General features: G+C 44.1%; 1 protein-coding gene across 10 annotated transcripts in view; it reads right to left on the bottom strand.

Annotated features, from left to right (window-relative positions):
• The window catches only part of shc2 (SHC (Src homology 2 domain containing) transforming protein 2), a 112,833-nt gene that overhangs the window by 73,303 nt on the left and 19,858 nt on the right, over positions 1–19,672 (bottom strand). For 4 of the 10 annotated variants that reach the window (XM_039766847.1, XM_039766841.1, XM_039766843.1 and 1 more), the window contains one exon: positions 1,044–1,292. In XM_039766847.1, coding sequence (XP_039622781.1) covers positions 1,044–1,289 — 246 coding nt within the window. In that variant the 5' untranslated portion in view covers positions 1,290–1,292. Of the gene's footprint in view, positions 1–1,043; positions 5,917–14,131; positions 14,207–19,672 lie in introns of those variants that run through there. The other 6 variants (XM_039766840.1, XM_039766842.1, XM_039766844.1 and 3 more) reach the window with 4 other exon arrangements.

The raw sequence follows: 19,672 nt of genomic DNA, 5'->3' as shown, positions 1-19,672 counted from the left end.
GTTCGGTGCCAGTCCTGGCAATATTGCACACCAGCTGGGAGCCAACTCTGGATCTGGTATAGTCCACATTAGGGCACTCACTCCCTCATAATTGTCAATTGTCAATTCTGGCATGTCAAAGTGCCAGAAGAAAACCCCAAACAAGCATAGGGGACCTGCGCATTGTCAACAGTGCCCAGTACTGCATTTGAACCAAAGACTCTGGGGCTGTGAGTATAGTTTGCTTTGGAGAGTGCTATAAAAATAAAACCTGATACAGCCATCTTAGTAGAAAACAAAGTTGCCACTCACCAGCTTGGAAAGATTTGGCTCTCAAGGAAGAATCAATGGCCATGGCACCACTACCAAGACACCAACTTCTGCTGGGTGCGTAAGATGGGTAAAGCAGACTGCTCTCTTATCTTTGGCTATATCAGAAGTTGTTTCCTTCCTTTCTGTAATTCTTGTGTGTGTTTGAGGGGAATTGTTGATGTTTGTTATACCATTACTAAATTTGTGAGCTTCTCTAAAAGCTAAACTTCCCATTTGGAACAAATAAATTACTATCTATCTATCTATCTATCTATCTATCTATCTATCTAGCATATAGTGCCTTTCACTCTATCTATCTATCATATAGTGCCCTTCACTTTATCTATCTATCTTATAGTGCATTTCACTTTATCTATCTATCTATCTATCATATAGTGCCTTTCACTTTATCTATCTATCTTAGAGTGCCTTTCACTTTATCTATCTATCTATCTAGCATATAGTACATTTCACTCTATCTATCTATCTATCTATCATATAGTGCCCTTCACTTTATCTATCTTATAGTGCCTTTCACTTTATCTATCTATCTATCTATCTATCTATCTATCTATCTACACAAGGTTAAGCTCAGCGTAACTCACAGAATCATTCGTTCAGCAGTGGGAGAACACAAATTCAAAAGGGCTATGTTTAGCTTTACCTCTCCATCCCCTGACATCCCCCAGCAGAACAGGGGACATGCCTCTGACAAAACAAACAGATAGAGAAATAGAGAAAGACTGGCTTACCCTGACAATGTAGTGAGCTCCCGATCCCAGGATCTTCTTGTCCGGGTGTAGCCATCCCTGAGAGGGCTTGTTGATGAAGCTGCCTCTATGGGTGAAGTCCTCGCCCCCAATTCTCATGCCATCCACTCTGGCCCACCGTCCCACTGTTGGGGTATTGCCTGCACTCCCCGGGGCAGGTGCTGGTGCTTCTCCACCAGCTGTACCCATGTTGCTGTTGCTGCTGCCACCGCTGCGAAGTCTGTTCATGGCCTGCAAGGAGCAAGGGGTAACACAGACAGGGTCACAGGAGTTCAGGACAGCTGCTAAGCTAGCAACCGGGTTGGAGACACTGCCAGATGGGGTTCCTGCCCCTGGGCTGCCTGCTCCTACTTTGTTCCCGAGTTCCTTATTACCAGATCCCCTGCCGAGAAAAGTAGATGGGTTAGCAAACTTCCATTGAGGCATCTTGGGAATAAGCATGCAGAAAGTGGTGGCCACGTCCTGGTCAGTGCACGGGGAGTCGGCCAAAGCTGGAGGGCCAGGGCGGCGGTCCTGACGGTCAAGCGGGATGAGCGAAGGGGTCTGTGGGGTGACCGAGGAGGTGACTGGGGTGCCTGCCACTTTCCCACTCATTGCGAGGCTCTGCATGAGGTCATCTGACGAGGTCACCGAGTCATTGCGGAAGCGGTCATACTTGGGCTTCAGCAGCATTGCCCGATGGCGTGAGTCTCCTCCTGGGCTCTGCTCTCCCTCACTGTGCTTATGTGTGTGTGTGTGTGTGCGCGTGTGTGTGTGTGCGCGCGTGTGTGTGTGTGTGTGCGTATCGTGTATGTGCGGCTGGCTGCTCAGACCCGCCCCCACCCCCCTTCACTGAGCTAATGATGTCATTCTAATTCAGCTCCCCGCCCCGCAGCCTTTATTGGGCCTTTGCATGTGGCTGCCAGGAGTGAGTGAATCCCAGGCTCTGGTGCTTTTTCATTATTAAATAGCTTCTGTTCCTCAGTGACAAGGACAGCAGGTCCACGCCTTTGAATTTAAAGGAACAGAGGCTGTTATTGCTAGGCCTGCTGGGCATCAATTTAAAATGTGAAACTCCTATATTCTTTGAAGCATCAGCCAGTTAAACAAATACAGAGAAACAGTGTGGCTTAGTGGAGATGACAACATTGGAGATGAAACTACAAGGCTGCCCCATCGGTGACCACTAGTGATGTGGCGTCTAGTGAGTCATTTAACCTGCCTGAAGTCGAGGGGTAAAAAAAACAAATCAATGAACATGAGCTCACCATCATCATCAGTCTTATCAAGCACAGGCTTCTTACCTGAAAATGTGCTGGTGAGTGGGGTGGGATTTGGAACTCTGCTCAAAGAAAAATTGGAATACAATTGGCTTATTGTTGAAGAAAATAAAAGCCAGTGGAACACAAAACCAGGGCTGCAAGGCTGAGAGAATGCATTCAGCTACAGGGTGGTAGGCTGGAGCCAGAAAGGTTCAAGGGGTGCTAAACGGTAAAAGGGCAGAGACAAACATACACAAGAGGGTGACAAAGTAGAAGACAAGAGTGTGTCCAGGGGGGCTCATGACAGGCTACACAAGAAAATGAGAAAGTACCGGCAAGGGCACCGCCAGAAATGAGAAAAATGATGGAAGGATTGGCAAATGGGGGCCATGGCAGGAAGAAGTAGAAAAAGCAGGAGAGGCACATGGTGGGCTAGTAAGGGGAAGCAAAGTGAAAGGCTAAAGGCTGGGGCAACCAGGATGAGAGAAGGCTGTGTGGTGAAAGGGCAGAGTCAAAGATGGGCAATTGCGTAGAGTTAATGGAGGGGATTGTGGTAGGAAAGAGCACAGCTGGGTGGTGCATGGCAGGGTGAGGGGGTAGAGCTATGATGGCACACCTGGGTGAAAGCACAAAACCAAAAACAGAAACAGACTGCAAGGTAGGGTGAAGGAGCTCAGCTAGCAACACACAAGATGGTGAAAGGGTCAAGCAGACAGAATTCTTGTAGGTGAATGGACAGAGTCTAAGATGTGCAAATAGGTAAAGCTAAAAGCATTGCAGAAGGAAATAATACAACTGGGCAGTTGTGCCACCTGAGAATAAAATGGTGAGATGGCTGGGCTAACAAGGAGAAGAAAAGTGAAAGAATAAAGCCAGGAGCCACCAAGATGGTGAAAGGGCAAAGCAGAGGTAATCATTGTAGGGTGAACAGGCAGAGGGAAAGATGTGCTAAAGTGGGGTATTACGCAAGGAAAGAGCACCAGGCAGAACCAAGTTGGCATAACTGGGTAGATTAAATCAAAAAGCCAGAAGCAGAAATGGAGGTGCAAGTTAGGGTGAATGTGGTCAACTAGCAACACACGAGATGGTGAAAGGGTGGTGAACGGGCAGAGCCAAAGATGTGCAAGATGGTAAGGTTAATGGTGGATATTGTAGAAAGAAAGAGCACAGCTGGGCAGCATATGACAAGGTGAAGGGGCAAAGCTAAGATGGCACTACTGGGTGAAAACGTAAAGCCAAAAGCAGAACTGGAACAGTAAGGCAGGGTGAAGGAGCTCAGCTAGCAAGACAGAAGATGGTGAAACATTAAAGCAGGGGATTCACTGCATAGTAAAACAGTCAAAGATGTGCAAGAGGGTAAAGCTAAAGGGGGGTGGGGGGTGGGGGGGTAGTCATTGCAAAAGGAAATAGCACAACTGAGGAATTGGGCAACTTGGCCATAGATGGGAACAAGATGGTGAAAAAGACTGGCCTAAGAAGAAGAAGAAAAGTGAAAGAATAAAGCCAGCCAAGATGATGAAAGGACAGAGTAAAGGCAACCATTTTAGGATGAACAGGCAAAGGTGGGAAAGAGGGGCATTGCAGGAGGAAAGAGCACACAGCATGGTGATGGGGCAGAGCCAAGTTGTCATAATTGGGTAAAAGTGTAAAGCCAAAAACAGAACTGGGGCTGTCAGGTAAGGTGAATGCGCTCAGCTAGCAACACACAAGGTGGTGAAAGTTCATAGCTGGCAAGACAAAGCAAAGTTAAAAGGATAAAGCCAGGGGACCACGGCAGAGGGAAAGAAAGGAGGCCGTTGGGAATGGCTGCGTGATACGGTCAGGATCAGGGATATACTGTTCAAAAAGGTGAAAGAAGCAGAACGGAGTAACACTGCAGCCAACAACAGGATGGAAGGGAAAAGCTGGGAGGTCGGGGGGTCCTGTGGCACGGTCAATGAACAAGAGTGTCCCAGTCTGAAGCCAAGGGTTAAACCAGAGATGTACAAAAGAGTGAAACGCACATCAAAGTGTGGAGGAATTGAAAAGCCAGAGATGAACAAAAGAATGAAATGGAAAAGCTGGCACAGTGAACAGGTAACGCCTGATAAAGCAAAGGGGACATGGCAGAGTGAAAGAGCACAGCTGGAGCAGACTGCAAACCCAGGGGGACATGGCAGAGATAAGTCTGAACAACTGAGTGAAAGTGTAAAGCCAGGGAAGCACGGCAAGGTGAAAGCCAAAACTAGGAGCCTATGATATAACAAAAACCGCGGGACATGGCCTGGTGGTGTGGCAGGGGATGAAAAATATGGTGACACTAAAAAGTGCAGTGGCACAAACTGCAGATATTAGCAGCATCTAGCAGCAGCATCAGCTTCATCTTATGTTGTTTGTACGCTTTAATGGACAAAAATGCAGGTGTGATGTCCCCAGTGCTAGTTTCATCAAATGCCATCCAGAAGCAACTGTTTCTGGGGAGACTATAAAAACCCTACTTGTTTCCCTTTGGCATCTCTATGTCGCTAGATCTGATACCTCCATTCTAAGCTTTTGTCAGATAACATGAAGATGTGACCATCTTCTTTACAGCCAGAAGAAACTTCTTCATCCCACTTGTTTCTGGATTGATGCTTATCCAAACCCTATCTGTTTCCATTTAGCATGAAAGAGAAAAGATGAGAAAAATAAAGGACAGTGGAAGGAGCAAATAATACGATGGTGAAGGCATAAACCAAGGGGCATACTTGGAGTGGGGGGATAGGACCAAGCCAAGAGTGAACGACAGGATCAGAAAATAAAGCCAGAAGAAGCACAGCCAGAAAAGAGTATGACAGGGCCAGGTGGCAGTGCTAGTGGGCCAACCTGAGGAAGTGGCAGGGCCACGGATATAAAACAGAGTAAGAGTTTAAGAAAAAGGAAAGCACAAAAGAGTGAAAGGGCACAAGTAGGTGATAATACTGGGACGAAAAGAATAAAGCAAAGGGCCAGCAAAGGGGAAAGATGCTAAAACCAGGCTCAGGGTCATGGATGGGTGAAATGAATAGAGTAGTGGGGCACAGCAGGGTGACAAGATTAGAACCTGGGGGACACCAAGGTCTGATTGTGGAGAGCCAGGTTAGCACGACACAGTTGAAAGAGTAAAGTCATATGGGCACAGCAGAATATACCAAGGGCTCATGCAAAAGTGAGAAAGGAAAGCCAGAGACGCATGGCAAGGTGATCTGTTAAGATGAGGGCTGTGGACAAGAAGGTGAAAGAGCAGAACCAGAGAGGAAAGAAGATGGGATGAAAGGTGAAAGCTAAGGCACATGGCAGGGTGAAAGGGCAAAGTCAGTAATGCTCAAAAGGTGAAAGGTCAGTGCTGGGGGCTAAACAGTGTACAATAACCCCTGTGGTGGTGCTACAGTACTGTATAAAATAAAGACTGATTCATTGGTTGGTTATAGTCTATGTGAAGGTGCTTCTTAATTTCTAAAGTGTGGTGTTAGAAGAGGAGCTGCCTCGGGGTGAAGGTTCTCTCAGCTCGGTTCTCCATCTCCTCCTTTCCTGTCCTAACCTAACATGACACTCCGACTGGACAGGGTGTGGATGTGAGTGTTCAGCAACCCCCCACTCCACCACCCCCAGCCGTGCACTTTATGTAATTGGTGCCTCAAAAGAATTGATGAGCCTGCATTTTCTAATCGCCTGCCATCAGGCAGTCGTCACCACCACTGCTACAGTCGCCAAACGTTCTCCATGTGTTTCTAGTATAAAGTCCCCCCCTTCCCATCAGCTCCACCCTCACCACTAACCAAACTGTCCTCAGGGGAACAGCAACTTCATCTGCCTCTTGTGGATGGACAAATTGCACTTAATCCTTGACAGAACCGACTACTGTCTGCACAACAACATTTTCCAGTCATGCACAGCTTTACTGGTCATCTTGTTTCACACCGTTCCAGTGTAGTGCTAAGGTATCACCCACTGCACTCGAGTCCCAATCCAGGTGGTGCATTGTGTGATTGGTGCAGCAATGCACTATCAGCACATGCTGCCAACTTTGTTTTCTCTCCTTTCTACATTTTCTAAGCAACAGCATGAAAATGTGCCTTCTCCTGTTCACATATAATCACAATAGTTTGAGTCCAACATTGCTTATGTAAAGTACACTGGGTGGTGTCTAGAAATTACCATTCCTGTCTACGCCTGCCTAGGCAGCTCCCAACTATGTACACGTTGCCCACACTTCACCGTCCCAACAAAAACCTCATTGGACAACATTCATCATGAACTTCTTCAGTCTGTGGCTTTCTGAACAGCACCCAGATATGTCCTCATGACACTCCATGGAGTGCCCTACTCACACTTTGTTAAACCGTGCCATCCTGCCCAAAAGCTTCAGCATACAACCTCCCAACAAAGCTTCACTGGATTGCTTCTCCACTTAATTTCCACAGCCCATGATTGCACCCCAAACAAAATATGTGACCTCATGGCATGCACATAGGTGCACCCTGCTTTCTTAGTTAGTGTCCCCTACAACCAAACTTTACTTGAATTAGATAGGCATCGGGATAACGGCGAGTGGGGTGGCATGGTTTGTGACACCCTTTCCTTCTTTAGCTCTTGAACTGAGGGCAAATTCAAGGAAGAGCTCTGACATCACTTCCTCCATGGACTTAGAAGTCCCACCCCTTCCTCCCCACAACCAGTATAAGAAGCAGATAGACTGGAAGTCAGCATTCACTTCTGAACCTGTGGCTGATGGTGACAGAACTCGTGCCTCAGAAGCAGTGCTGGCTGAAGGCCCAATTGGAGACCTAGGTGTTAAGGGGGCACAGTGCCCCTAAGTGTCTAAGGTGGTTAGTTAGTGTTAGATTTTGACTTCAATGACATGGGAGGCGTCCTCTTGGTGTATGGAGCATGTGTCCCTTCATGTACATAACTGGTGCCCAATCTGTGTACATAATGCACACTTTACGGAGCGCGCGCCCCTTAACTGTCATAGACGGAGCCCCTAATGGATTGTTGCACTGCTTTGAAGCACAATAGTATCGGTAGAAGATATACTCGGACCACGTTAGTCCTGACAATTTTTTACTTTTTGCTTTACTTTTTGCAGTCATCTTTAAATGTGGCCAATGACTTGAGCCCAACCCTTCATCGTATCTCATTTCTATCCCTCAAAACCTGCTTTAACTGACAAAAATGAAGATGTGATGTCACCAGCACTAGTTTCATTGGATGGCATCCAGAAGCAACTGTTTCTGGGTAGACCCCTATAAAAAACCCTATTTGTTTCCCTTTAGCATCTCTGTGTCACTAGATTTGATACCTCCATTCTAAGCTGTTGTCAGATAACATGAAGATGTGACCATCTTCTTTACAGGCTATGCTTGGTCATCTTTCCTGCCCATGCTTTAGTGAACCACATCAAGATGTGACCCCCCCACCACCACCACCATCACTAGTTTCACTCAATGACACCCAGGAGCAAATTTCCATAATGGAGAGAATTCCAATATGGCTTCATGACCCTTCAATGGTTTGTGTCCCACTCACGTTTTAGCATCCCACACCATGTGTAACTGCATAACATCCAGTGGTGACCTCCCTAGCCCATCTTTACTGGACTCTCTTGGTCTATCTTCATATTGTTGATGTGACCCAGTGCCATTACAGAGCAACCGGCAATGGATACTGGATATTTAACTGTGGGTTGTGTTGAGGTCAGAGACCACCAGGGCTGTCAGCATATTTACCGAAGCACCAGACTACCCAAAGGTCACTGGACGAATGAATGTATGAAGATAACACTAATTTCTTTGTTACAGTTACATGTTTTGTTTTTTTTTTAAATGTCAACAAAGACTGACATAAATGACAATTTGAGACGACGTGCTGGTGCAGCCTGCATACTTGCTCGGCCCCCAATTGCATTATACATTTCAACGTCTGTGAAAGCTTTTGAAAACAGCCTGAATAATTCAAGGAGGGAAGATGAAATCAGTACTGTTGTGTTTTTGTGCATCGTCTACCCAACTCCCCACCAATAACGACGCAACCTCTAAGCGAATTCAATTACTGCCATGGGCGAAGCTTTCTCGCAGGCCTGTAAGAGACAAACAGCCAGCCTGAAAAAAACAACTCTTCTCTCAGGTCTCTTGGGGAGGCATTAGCAATTCCAAAATGCAATCACGGCTGTAGCATCGGGATCCACTCTATCCTTCTGTTTCTCTGTCATTGGCCTTCACCACTTTAACATTGATCCGGTCCTCTTTCTGCATATGCCGTGTCCCAGCTGGACTTGAGAAGTCCTAGTAAAACCATTCTGAGAAACAGATGGCTTGAGGGATTGAAACTGTCACCCCAAAGGTCTGGAGCACTCAGGTCATGGAACTTGTTTAATGGCTTAAAGTCCACAGACCGCAGTGCGCACAAGCAAAAGGAGTGAACTTTATAGAGCCTTCAGGGATCTGGGAGACCTAAGCCTCTTACTTTCTACTGCGTCATTGCAAAGGTCACCCAGAATGAGATGAGGCCATGAGGGTGAAAGGTCATAAGTTCCTACTGTTAGAAATGGACAGGGCAGGTTTACATTTATTTTCTTTATCCTCTTAAAATAGAATTAGCTGTGTTACTTGTCTGAGACGGATTGAAATCTAATTAATGTGTGTATAGCCTCAGCATTAATGTTTGCAGTGCAGTGTGTCTGTCCAGTTGCTATGTGTCCCCTTCCTCAAGGGGGTAGCGTGTGTCCCCCAGTATGCTGGGAGGCAGAATCCCTCCTGTTGAGCTCTCATTTGGACACCCAAAGGGTTGCAGGAGAGTGGGAAGTCCTGTTGTGGTCCTTTTATGTATTCTGTTTAGCGAACTGGCAGATAAACTTTTGAGCAAAAAACAGGAGATGCACATAAAAAACAAAACAAAAACAACACAAAAAGTGAAATGAAACCGAAGCCCAACGTGAGAGACAATAATCGTAGTCGAAAGAGCAAGAGGATCAAAACTGACAGTATGCACAAGAAGAGAGCACAAAGATAAACTTTGAATACTTCAGAGATTTGGTATCCACAGATCGGATAAGATTTTGCATTCATTGCCGTCCTTTTATCCTGTCGCCTCGATTACGCGTGGGCCCCAACCTCAGAGGCCACGCCCCTCGGAATGCTGGAAGCTGTCCAAATGATGGCGACCTTTGAGGACCCAAAATCATACCAAATCATGAAAGTGTGCCTCTGGAGCACATTAGTTCACCCTTAATGTAAAACACATTTCAACCACCAAAACACTTCACGCTTCATCCAAAAGTGACTCTTGCTGCCATAACTACAGCATCTGCTCCTTCTGATACGACTACTATGTCACTCACTGTCATGGCTGTCTGTCGATCCAACGATAACGCTGTCTATCCATTTGTCCATCGCTCTCATTTTCACATCCATCTCCTGTGTTCGTGTTGGTGGGAGAGCAGGCCAAGTTGGGAAAGGCAGACCCGGGGACACGATGGGAAAGGGAATTGCTCCCCCCAGGCACTGTGCATTTGTTTCGATGTTGATGTCTTGTCATTCTCTTCTCTTCTTGTTGATGTGTCCGTTGTTGTTCAAAGTGATGGACTCCTTCATTTACTGTCCATCTCCAAAATGTGCGGCTCACAGCAAGTGTCTCAATCTGCATATGTGGAATGGACCAGGCCTCGAGAGAACACTTCAAGGAGTCCTTCCAGTGATTTTTTGGTCCACCTTGAGGTAGGGATCCTTCAGAGAGTTCACCATAGAGGACCATCCCGGGAAGCCGAGACTCATCCATGTATGCTAGCTAATGAGCAGCGTTCCAGAATGTTAATGTGTGGAGTCCTGTCCTCCCAAGTGATTCCCAAAATCTTCTAGAGGCAGTGGATGTGGAATGCTTCCAGTGTGAGGATTTGCTTGTGGTAGGGAGTCCAGGACTCGCATCCATAAAGGAGTGTTGATATACATACCGCGTGATATACCACAACCTTGGTTGCCATGCGGAGATTTTAGTTACAGAACGCCTGCTTGTGTAGGTGGTCGAATGTGGAGGAGGCTAGTTGGGGGGCAGTTCCCAATCTCCTCAGCCACAAGGGCATCACTAGATATTTTGCTTCCAAAGTAGGGGAAGCATTGTGTGTTCCCCAGTGTCTTGTTGCCCGTCTTGATGTCCATTAGAGCATCTGTGTGCTGGAAGGCAGTCTGAAGGATCATTGACGTGGAGGTACTGGTTTCCTGGCCCATCCAAGAATAAGCTGAGTGTAAGGACTCAAAGGTCCTCTGAAAGGCTTTCAACATTGTTAGCATACTGGAGCTCTTAAAGTATTGTCGAGGAGGTTTTCAAGTGGACTGACAATCTTTGGAGGTTAAACAAATTGCCATCCATTTGGTACCAGATCCACACTCCATCATTGGTGTCAAGTGTATTTCTGGAGAAAAGAGTGACGGCGACAAGATAAATGTTGAAAAGCTCCGGAGCCAGAACACAGCTTTGCTTGACACCAACAGTGGTTTTGAAGTGAGCAGATGTTTCCCTGCCAACAAGAACCGTCACCCTCCTTCCATCATGGAAGAGACAGAGCTTAGTAAGGAATTTTGGGGGCATCCAAACTTACAGAGAATTTCCCACAGCATCTCACGGCTGACGGTATCAAATGCTTTTCTCAGGTCAATGAAGGCAAAGCTCATGTCTCCCTGGTGTTCCCGAGCCTTCTCCAGGAGTTGACGGAAAACGAAGAACATGACAATTGCGCAGCGTTTAGGACAAAAGACAGCTTGCAACTCCGGAAGTACTCTGTCTACAATGTGATAAGGTAGCTGGAGAAGCATGACATGGCCAAGGATTTTCCCAACAACATCCAGCAGTGAAATACCATGGCTATTGCCACAGTACGATCGGTCCCCCTTTTTTTGGAAGATGGTGAAGATGATAGCATGTTTCCATGAGCCAGGAATTTTGCCACGTTTCCAGCACAGAGTGAAGAAATTGGTCAATTTGAGAAGAAGATTAAGTTCCCCATATTTATATATTTCAACAGGTATAGTGTCTTCACCAGCAGCTTTCTTGTTCTTAAGGACCTTTATCTAGTTCAGGGACCTGGGGAGTTTGGGAATCTTCTCAAAGGACTGAAGGTTGGGTTCATTTAGTTCAACAATTCTCGAAAGTGTTCTGCTCAACTATCCAAGATCTGTTGCTTGTCTGTGAGGAGTTTTGCACCATCTGCAGTCCGGAATGGAGATAAATTACATCAAGAAGGACTATAAATTACTTTGTTGGTATTGTAGAACTCATAGGTCTTGTTTTCTTCTGCAAGGCGTTGCGGTGTAGGACACTATGTAACCTGGCAGGAATGATGAAAGGCCAGGTCATGCCATACAATCACAAAGATTGGTAAACTTTGCCTCTCTTGTTCTCCTTCTGCTGAAAGCCTTTCATACAGTTCATGAAGAAAAGCACTAAGGCATGCTGTATTGTACCTGTGAATGGTGGGCTAATGCAGCTGTAGTCCATCACCAGATATTGGCACACACATGGTGATGTTAGTCCACCTCTAGCCTGGAACGTCCACAGTTGCCTTCTGTGTCTTCTGGCCAGGTTGAAACCGGCCTCATCCACAAACACAAATGTGCACATTTCAATACAAATATGACCATTTCTGTATAGATGGTAACAACACTGCAAACTACAAAACTGAAATGTTTGCTAAGATCTGAATAATTTGTCTATCTCAGAGTTTCATTTCTGTCAAAATGCAGCATATTTCCATCTCTAGTGATCTAAATTTTGAACTGAAAGTTAACTGTTTTGAACAGACTAAATGTCTAAAAAGTTTGCTGTAGTTGGACAGAATTTTGCTGGGGTTAAACATTGACTGAGAGAGGTACTCATGTGCTGATTGAGTGCACTTTGTATGAAAGAATTGCAAACATATACACAGTTTAGTTCACATAGTCTATGGATGTGGTGCATGTGGTAATTTGAAAAAGGGGACATGGTATTGAAAAAAACTATAAATCACAATGAAATAATTAACGTGAAATGGTCATATAGAGAATAAAACTGAACAAGAAATAACACAGTGCTGGCAGACACTAGAGGGCACTTCAGAAAGACCCGCTATCAAGTAGTGAACAATACACTGCTGAAGTAGAAAACACCTGAAATAAGAGAAGCTGCTGTGGCGGATGGCCAGGACCCATGCCCGACCGGGACGCCCCTTTGACACTGGGATCGGGGGAGCAGCCATGGGATGCACACTACATCCCCCGGAACACATGGTGGCAGCCCTCCTGGGTTACATTGGGACCACAGGCGTGAGACATCAGGGCTCAGCCCTGTTGGGCTCCCTTACCACCACTGAAAGGAGCTGCACGAGCCCCTGTGGGCTGGAATGCAGCCACACCCGGAAGTGCAGCCTGAATTAGGTTATCATATGAAGCACTTCCGGGTGGCTATAAGAAGAGCCTGCAGCCACCACTCGAGGCGCCTGAGTCGGGAGGAGGAGGACAAAGCAGCCTGGGAGGAGTGGAGGAAGAAGAATGTGTTGGTGTTTTCATTTGGTATGTTTTGCGACTGTGCTGTAGCTGAGGGACACGGGGAAGACATGATCCCCCAGCGGAAGAAAAATAAAATTTTTATTTTCATTTTCACCTGTGCCTCCGGTGTCAGTCTGTGTCAGGTCAGTGCCAACCAAGTGCTTCTGACACACTGCATCTGAGTACTGAATGCTGGAGTCCATTTCCGTATTTGGTGCTAGTTTTTTCAGAATTGCTGAGGATAACTACCTACTTAAATATTGTTCTGTTGGTATTCTGGGATCATAGAAAGGTTTGAGTTGCCTATTACAAGGTGTGTGTTTTGGGGACTAAATACCAGTCTACGTTTTTTGAATAAGTGTTTATATATCTCGTTGGTCTATTTTGGATTGGGCTCGGGAGGGCCAAAAATGTCTTCTTCCTCTGAGTGTTCTAACACTTGTGTTGAAAATGTATTAGGTTTTGTTGTGTCTGGTGGTTAGGGTTTGGGTTAATCTCAAGGTTTGGGCTATTAATTTTAGGGTTAGGGTTTGATTCCGGGGGGTTGTTTTTAAGTTTAGGGGTCTGAGTTTCTATGGCGGCTGATGTGTAATGGTTAAGTTTAGAGTTTGGGTGCAGGTTAAGTATAGAAGGAGTAGAGCTCAGTTGCTCTAGGTACAGATCTGGCCCTTTAGAGTGTGTATTTCGGCTAAAATCATCATTGTTCTTTTCCATCTGTGTATTCTGTTTGGAAGAGTCGTATCTAGTCCTGTTTGAAGGTAAAAGAGCAAAGATTAAGAGATTTAGGTATACAATATATATTTTGTATTTTAAATCCAGTTCTGGCAGCAAGATAGTCCTGCTCAGGATGCCATCTTTAACAATAGTGCCTACTAGTAATTTTATCGGTTTGGAAACAATTATTGAACATGGGTACTATGAAAGGTAACACGGCATTACCTAACATATTCAAACCTGTGTAAATCCTGGGAGGTGGGGGCAGCATCTATCAGACTGCTGCTGGGAACAAAGCAGGAATCAACAAATGTGTGACACCAGACTACTATGTCATATATCTAATGCATTTTATATACTATATATAACATTCTGTTTAAAATAAGAATAGATTGAATCGAGTCTGAGAATGTTATATTATGACAGATTAATTAAAAGCAGTATGATTGACTGAAGACACATGGCTATTGATTATTTTATTGATTGAACAAGCAAGAAGAATTTACAGATTAAAGTCCAGCCACATGTCCCAGAGGGTTTGAACTTTTAACAGTCCAGACATCATGCAGGCGCAGTCATAGCCCCTTCCAGAAAATTAAATCACCTTGATTTTTCTCCCTATGAGGTGAAACATTCTAACCTTTAAGTCAAAATTCAGGGAGGACCAATAGCATCCACTCTGTGAAAAGAATATACAAGGACTAAACAAGATTCAATGAAAAGTTAAAGGCAATACACAGTAAATCATAAACCTACACTGTCAAGTCTGTTGTCATGTTTAATATATATAGTACATATAGTTTATATATATACTGTATAAATATAATCAAGCACATGTACGCACTACAAGACAGTGTGGAAGGCTTAGCTCATAAGGTAAACTGGGGGACAGATGAGGGTGAGACACGGCTACTAACCTCTCTTCCTCTTCCAGCTCTAGACTGGAGGAGGAGCCCCCTTAAGATAAGCCCCTCCCCTTTTTGTTGCCATGATACTAAAAAAAAAACCCCACAGAATTCAACATTCATTTCAAGGGCCGCAGCTGTCAGATCCAGACTATCGCAGAAGGCACATTTAAGATCATCAGTAACGGCCAGTGAACATTGTGTCTTCGTCTTTTTTGCTTTTCTTTCTTTTTTTCAAATTAGCATTTGTCACTAGTAAATGGGGATCTCAGTGGGGACACTATCACTTCACCCTGTACTGCCTCTTTTCTCCTCCTTTATATATATATATAGTGGCAGACAGCCAGAGATCTTGCCCCATCGGGAGGCCTGGAACACGGAAGGACCGGGAGAGGGGCAATACCTCCCCCTGGACACAAGAGGGAAGCCCCCCTGAATTCCAAGCCTATGGGGGTCCGTGGCCTCCACCACCGGGTGCCTGGACGATTCCAGAGTCTTGGAGGACAGAACCTCCGCCACACCCAGAAGTGCTGCCAGAACTTGATCAAGGAGCACCTGGAGCACTTCCAGGTGCTGTATGAAAGAGGCCGCCTCACTCCACTCGAGGAGCCGGATGAGAGTGGAAGTAGACGGAGCTTGCAAGAGAAGGGTGGAGGTGGCTGAAGAGAAACTGAGCCTTGTGATTTGTGGTGGTATAGAGTGTGTGCAACTGTTCTAATAAATAGTGCATGTTTTTAGGACATCTGAGTCTGTGTCTGTCTGTTGCCAGGTTATCCTTCACAATTATATATATATATATATATATATATATATATATATATATACAGTATATATATTTATATATAAATATAAAAGTATATATATATACAGTATATATATTTATATATAAATATAAATATATATATATATATATATACTGTATCTGTACTAATAAAAGGCAAAGCCCTCACTGATTGACTGACTGACTGACTGACTCATCACTAATTCTCCAACTTCCCGTGTAGGTAGAAGGCTGAAATTTGGCAGGTTCATTCCTTACAGCTTACTTACAAAAGTTGGGCAGGTTTCATTTCGAAATTTTACGCCTAACGGTCATAACTGGAAGGTATTTTTCTCCATTAACTGTAATAGAGTTGAGCTGGAAAGGCGTGGGGGCGGAGTTTCGTGTGACATCATCACGCCTCCCACGTAATCACGTGAACTGACTGTCAACGCAGTGCATAGAAAACCAGGAAGACCTCCAAAAAGCGCTTAAGAAAACATGCATTATATAATTGAGAAGGCAGCGAAACAATAAGAAGCGAGCGAGTGACATTTACTACCATATTCATGAGTGCTGCTGCCTCGGAAAGAAAGCAAGGTGTAAACCTAAACTTTAAATTAAGTTCATAGACAGGCTACTGCTGGCGTTTCACATGCCCACAGGTAATGCGGGATACAAGTTTAATGAGAGGACGCAGGATATAAACGAGAGTTTTGATCACTTTGTAACTAAGTTAAAATTGTAGGTGAAGGGTGTGCTTATGCAAATTCGAGACTGTGTTTGTGGGGGATTGACAGTTAAGGCGGGTGGGGGAGTCACGTCATCATCTCCCCTCCCATTCATCTTATTTCGCTCTGAGCTGAGCTCAGCGGCTAACGCCGTCTTCCGAAGCAACTTCGTCAGACTGCCACCAAATACTCACAGAAAAATCCACAAGTCTCTAGAGTTTCTACACACTGTGTATGTATGTGTATATATGTATATATATATGTATGTATGTATGTATGTATGTATGTATGTATGTGTGTGTGTGTGTGTGTGTGTGTGTGTATATATGACAGCAGCAATCCAAACTGTGAGAAAACAGTAAAAAGAAGGCGTGTCAGACGTCGTGGTACATTTTCTGATGCAGCTACCGAAAACAACTTCGTGACGCTGCCACCAAATACACAAAACAATTACTTTGACAATCATGTTACATTATTTTTAAAATGTTTCCTTTTCTTTTTCATAACTTCTTTAACACATGACATCGCTGCGAAGCGCGGGTATTTTGCTATATATACAATGGTGTGAAAAACTATTTGCCCCCATCCTGATTTCTTATTCTTTTGCATGTTTGTCACACAAAATGTTTCTGATCATCAAACACATTTAACCATTAGTCAAATATAACACAAGTAAACACAAAATGCAGTTTTAAATGATGTTTTTTATTATTTAGGGAGAAAAAATCCAAACCTACATGGCCCTGTGTGAAAAAGTAATTGCCCCTTGTTAAAAATAACCTAACTGTGGTGTATCACACCTGAGTTCAATTTCCGTAGCCACCCCCAGGCCTGATTACTGCCACACCTGTTTCAATCAAGAAATCACTTAAATAGGAGCTGCCTGACACAGAGAAGTAGACCAAAAGCACCTCAAAAGCTAGACATCATGCCAAGATCCAAAGAAATTCAGGAACAAATGAGAACAGAAGTAATTGAGATCTATCAGTCTGGTAAAGGTTATAAAGCCATTTCTAAAGCTTTGGGACTTCAGCGAACCACAGTGAGAGCCATTATCCACAAATGGCAAAAACATGGAACAGTGGTGAACCTTCCCAGGAGTGGCTGGCAGACCAAAATTACCCCAAGAGTGCAGAGACGACTCATCCGAGAGGTCACAAAAGACCCCAGGACAACGTCTAAAGAACTGCGGGCCTCACTTGCCTCAATTAAGGTCAGTGTTCACGACTCCACCATAAGAAAGAGACTGGGCAAAATGGCCTGCATGGCAGATTTCCAAGACGCAAACCACTGTTAAGCAAAAAGAACATTAGGGCTCGTCTCAATTTTGCTAAGAAACATCTCAATGACTGCCAAGACTTTTGGGAAAATACCTTGTGGACTGATGAGACAAAAGTTGAACTTTTTGGAAGGCAAATGTCCCATTACATCTGGCGTAAAAGGAACACAGCATTTCAGAAAAAGAACATCATACCAACAGTAAATTATGGTGGTGGTAGTGTGATGGTCTGGGGTTGTTTTGCTGCTTCAGGACCTGGAAGGCTTGCTGTGATAGATGGAACCATGAATTCTACTGTCTACCAAAAATCCTGAAGGAGAATGTCCGCCATCTGTTCGTCAACTCAAGCTGAAGCGATCTTGGGTGCTGCAACAGGACAGTGACCCAAAACACACCAGCAAATCCACCTCTGAATGGCTGAAGAAAAACAAAATGAAGACTTTGGAGTGGCCTAGTCAAATTCCTGACCTGAATCCAATTGAGATGCTTATGGCATGACCTTAAAAAGGTGGTTCATGCTAGAAAACCCTCAAATAAAGCTGAATTACAACAATTGTGCAAAGATGAGTGGGCCAAAATTCCTCCAGAGCGCTGTAAAAGACTCATTGCAAGTTATCGCAAGCGCTTGATTGCAGTTATTGCTGCTAAGGGTGGCCCAACCAGTTATTAGGTTCAGGGGCAATTACTTTTTCACACAGGGCCATGTAGGTTTGGATTTTTTCTCCCTAAATAATAAAAACCATCATTTAAAAACTGCATTTTGTGTTTACTTGTGTTATATTTGACTAATGGTTAAATGTGTTTGATGATCAGAAACATTTTGTGTGACAAACATGCAAAAGAATAAGAAATCAGGAAGGGGGCAAATAGTTTTTCACACCACTGTATATATATATCACAGCGACACTCATAACAGTGACAAAACAATTACATTGACAATCATGTTACGTTATTTTCAAAATGTTTCCTTTTCTTTCTCTTTCCTTCTTTAACACACTACTTCTCCGCTGCCAAGCGCGGGTATATATATATATAGATAGATAGAGAGATATATATATAGATAGATATGAGAACAACATATATATATAGATAGATAGATAGATAGATAGATATATATAGATAGATATGAGAACAACACTCATATCAATGACAAAACAATTACATTAACAACCATGTTACGTTATTTTTAAAATTTTTCCTTTTCTTTTTCGTACCTTCTTTAACACACTACTTCTCCGCTGCCAAGCGCGGATATATATATATATAGATAGATAGAGAGATATATATATAGATAGATATGAGAACAACATATATATATAGATAGATATATATATATATATATATATATATATAGATAGATATGAGAACAACACTCATATCAATGACAAAACAATTACATTAACAACCATGTTACGTTATTTTTAAAATTTTTCCTTTTCTTTTTCTTACCTTCTTTAACACACTACTTCTCCGCTGCGAAGCGCGGGTATTCTGCTAGTATACAGTATATATATATATATATATATACACACACATACTAGCCACTGAACCATGGTCAATAATTTGCTAATTCTTGCCCTATGTGTACCTACGGCTCCTTTCTTTTGTATTCATGTGTGTCTGAACTTCTGTTCTCCGGTGCTCGTAGAGCCTGCTTCTCAGATTCTGTCATTATTTTTGAGATGCCTTTCTCCCCTCTTGTCTGGTTATATACTTTCCATCTTTGAAAGCGAGTCTCTCAGTGTGTGCCTTTACTCCTCCTCTGGCGTCTCACACTCACACTTCCTCTTTGTCACGCCACCAAAGCCAAACTGACCAATCAAATTTCTCTGAGAGACTGGGCACGCACCCCTTAGTGTTTTACTATAATAGTAGATATGTGGCACAGTGGTGCAGTATTAGCACAGATGCCTCACGATAATGAGACTAGAATTTGATTCCCAGGTGACCTCTGTGTGGCGTTCTCCCCGTGTCTGCAAGGGTTTTCTCTGGTGCTCTGGTTTCCTCCCACAGTCCAAAGACATGCAGGTTAGGTGGATTAGTAATGCTAAATTGGCCATTTATTCTGCTTGTGTGTTTGCCCTGTGATGGATTGGTGCACTGTCCAGGGATTGTGCTGCCTTGTGCCCAATGATTGCTGGGATAGTCTCCAGCTGCTCTGTGACCCAGACCTGGGTAAGTGAGTTTAAAAAATGGATGGATGGATAGATGAATGGATGGATTGATATGTCATAATCATCATCACCAGTTCCACAGACATTTCCCAGGCTTAGCTGATTTAGCTGGGTGCCTCTCAATTCTTTTGGTCCTTTGACTCTTTTGATACCTCTAACCATGTCTTTTTTAGTCTCATCCTCTCCACCTCCATCCTTATTGGCCTTTTTATCCGATCATCTTCTGCGCCTTTCGCTACATATTTCTATTTCTTCTCCAGAGAGCAGCATTTACATTACTCTCACACCATGACACT

The sequence above is a fragment of the Polypterus senegalus genome, chromosome 10, assembly GCF_016835505.1.
Source record: "Polypterus senegalus isolate Bchr_013 chromosome 10, ASM1683550v1, whole genome shotgun sequence".
Lineage (NCBI taxonomy): Eukaryota > Metazoa > Chordata > Cladistia > Polypteriformes > Polypteridae > Polypterus > Polypterus senegalus.
This window is presented reverse-complemented; position numbering and strand designations above follow the sequence as displayed.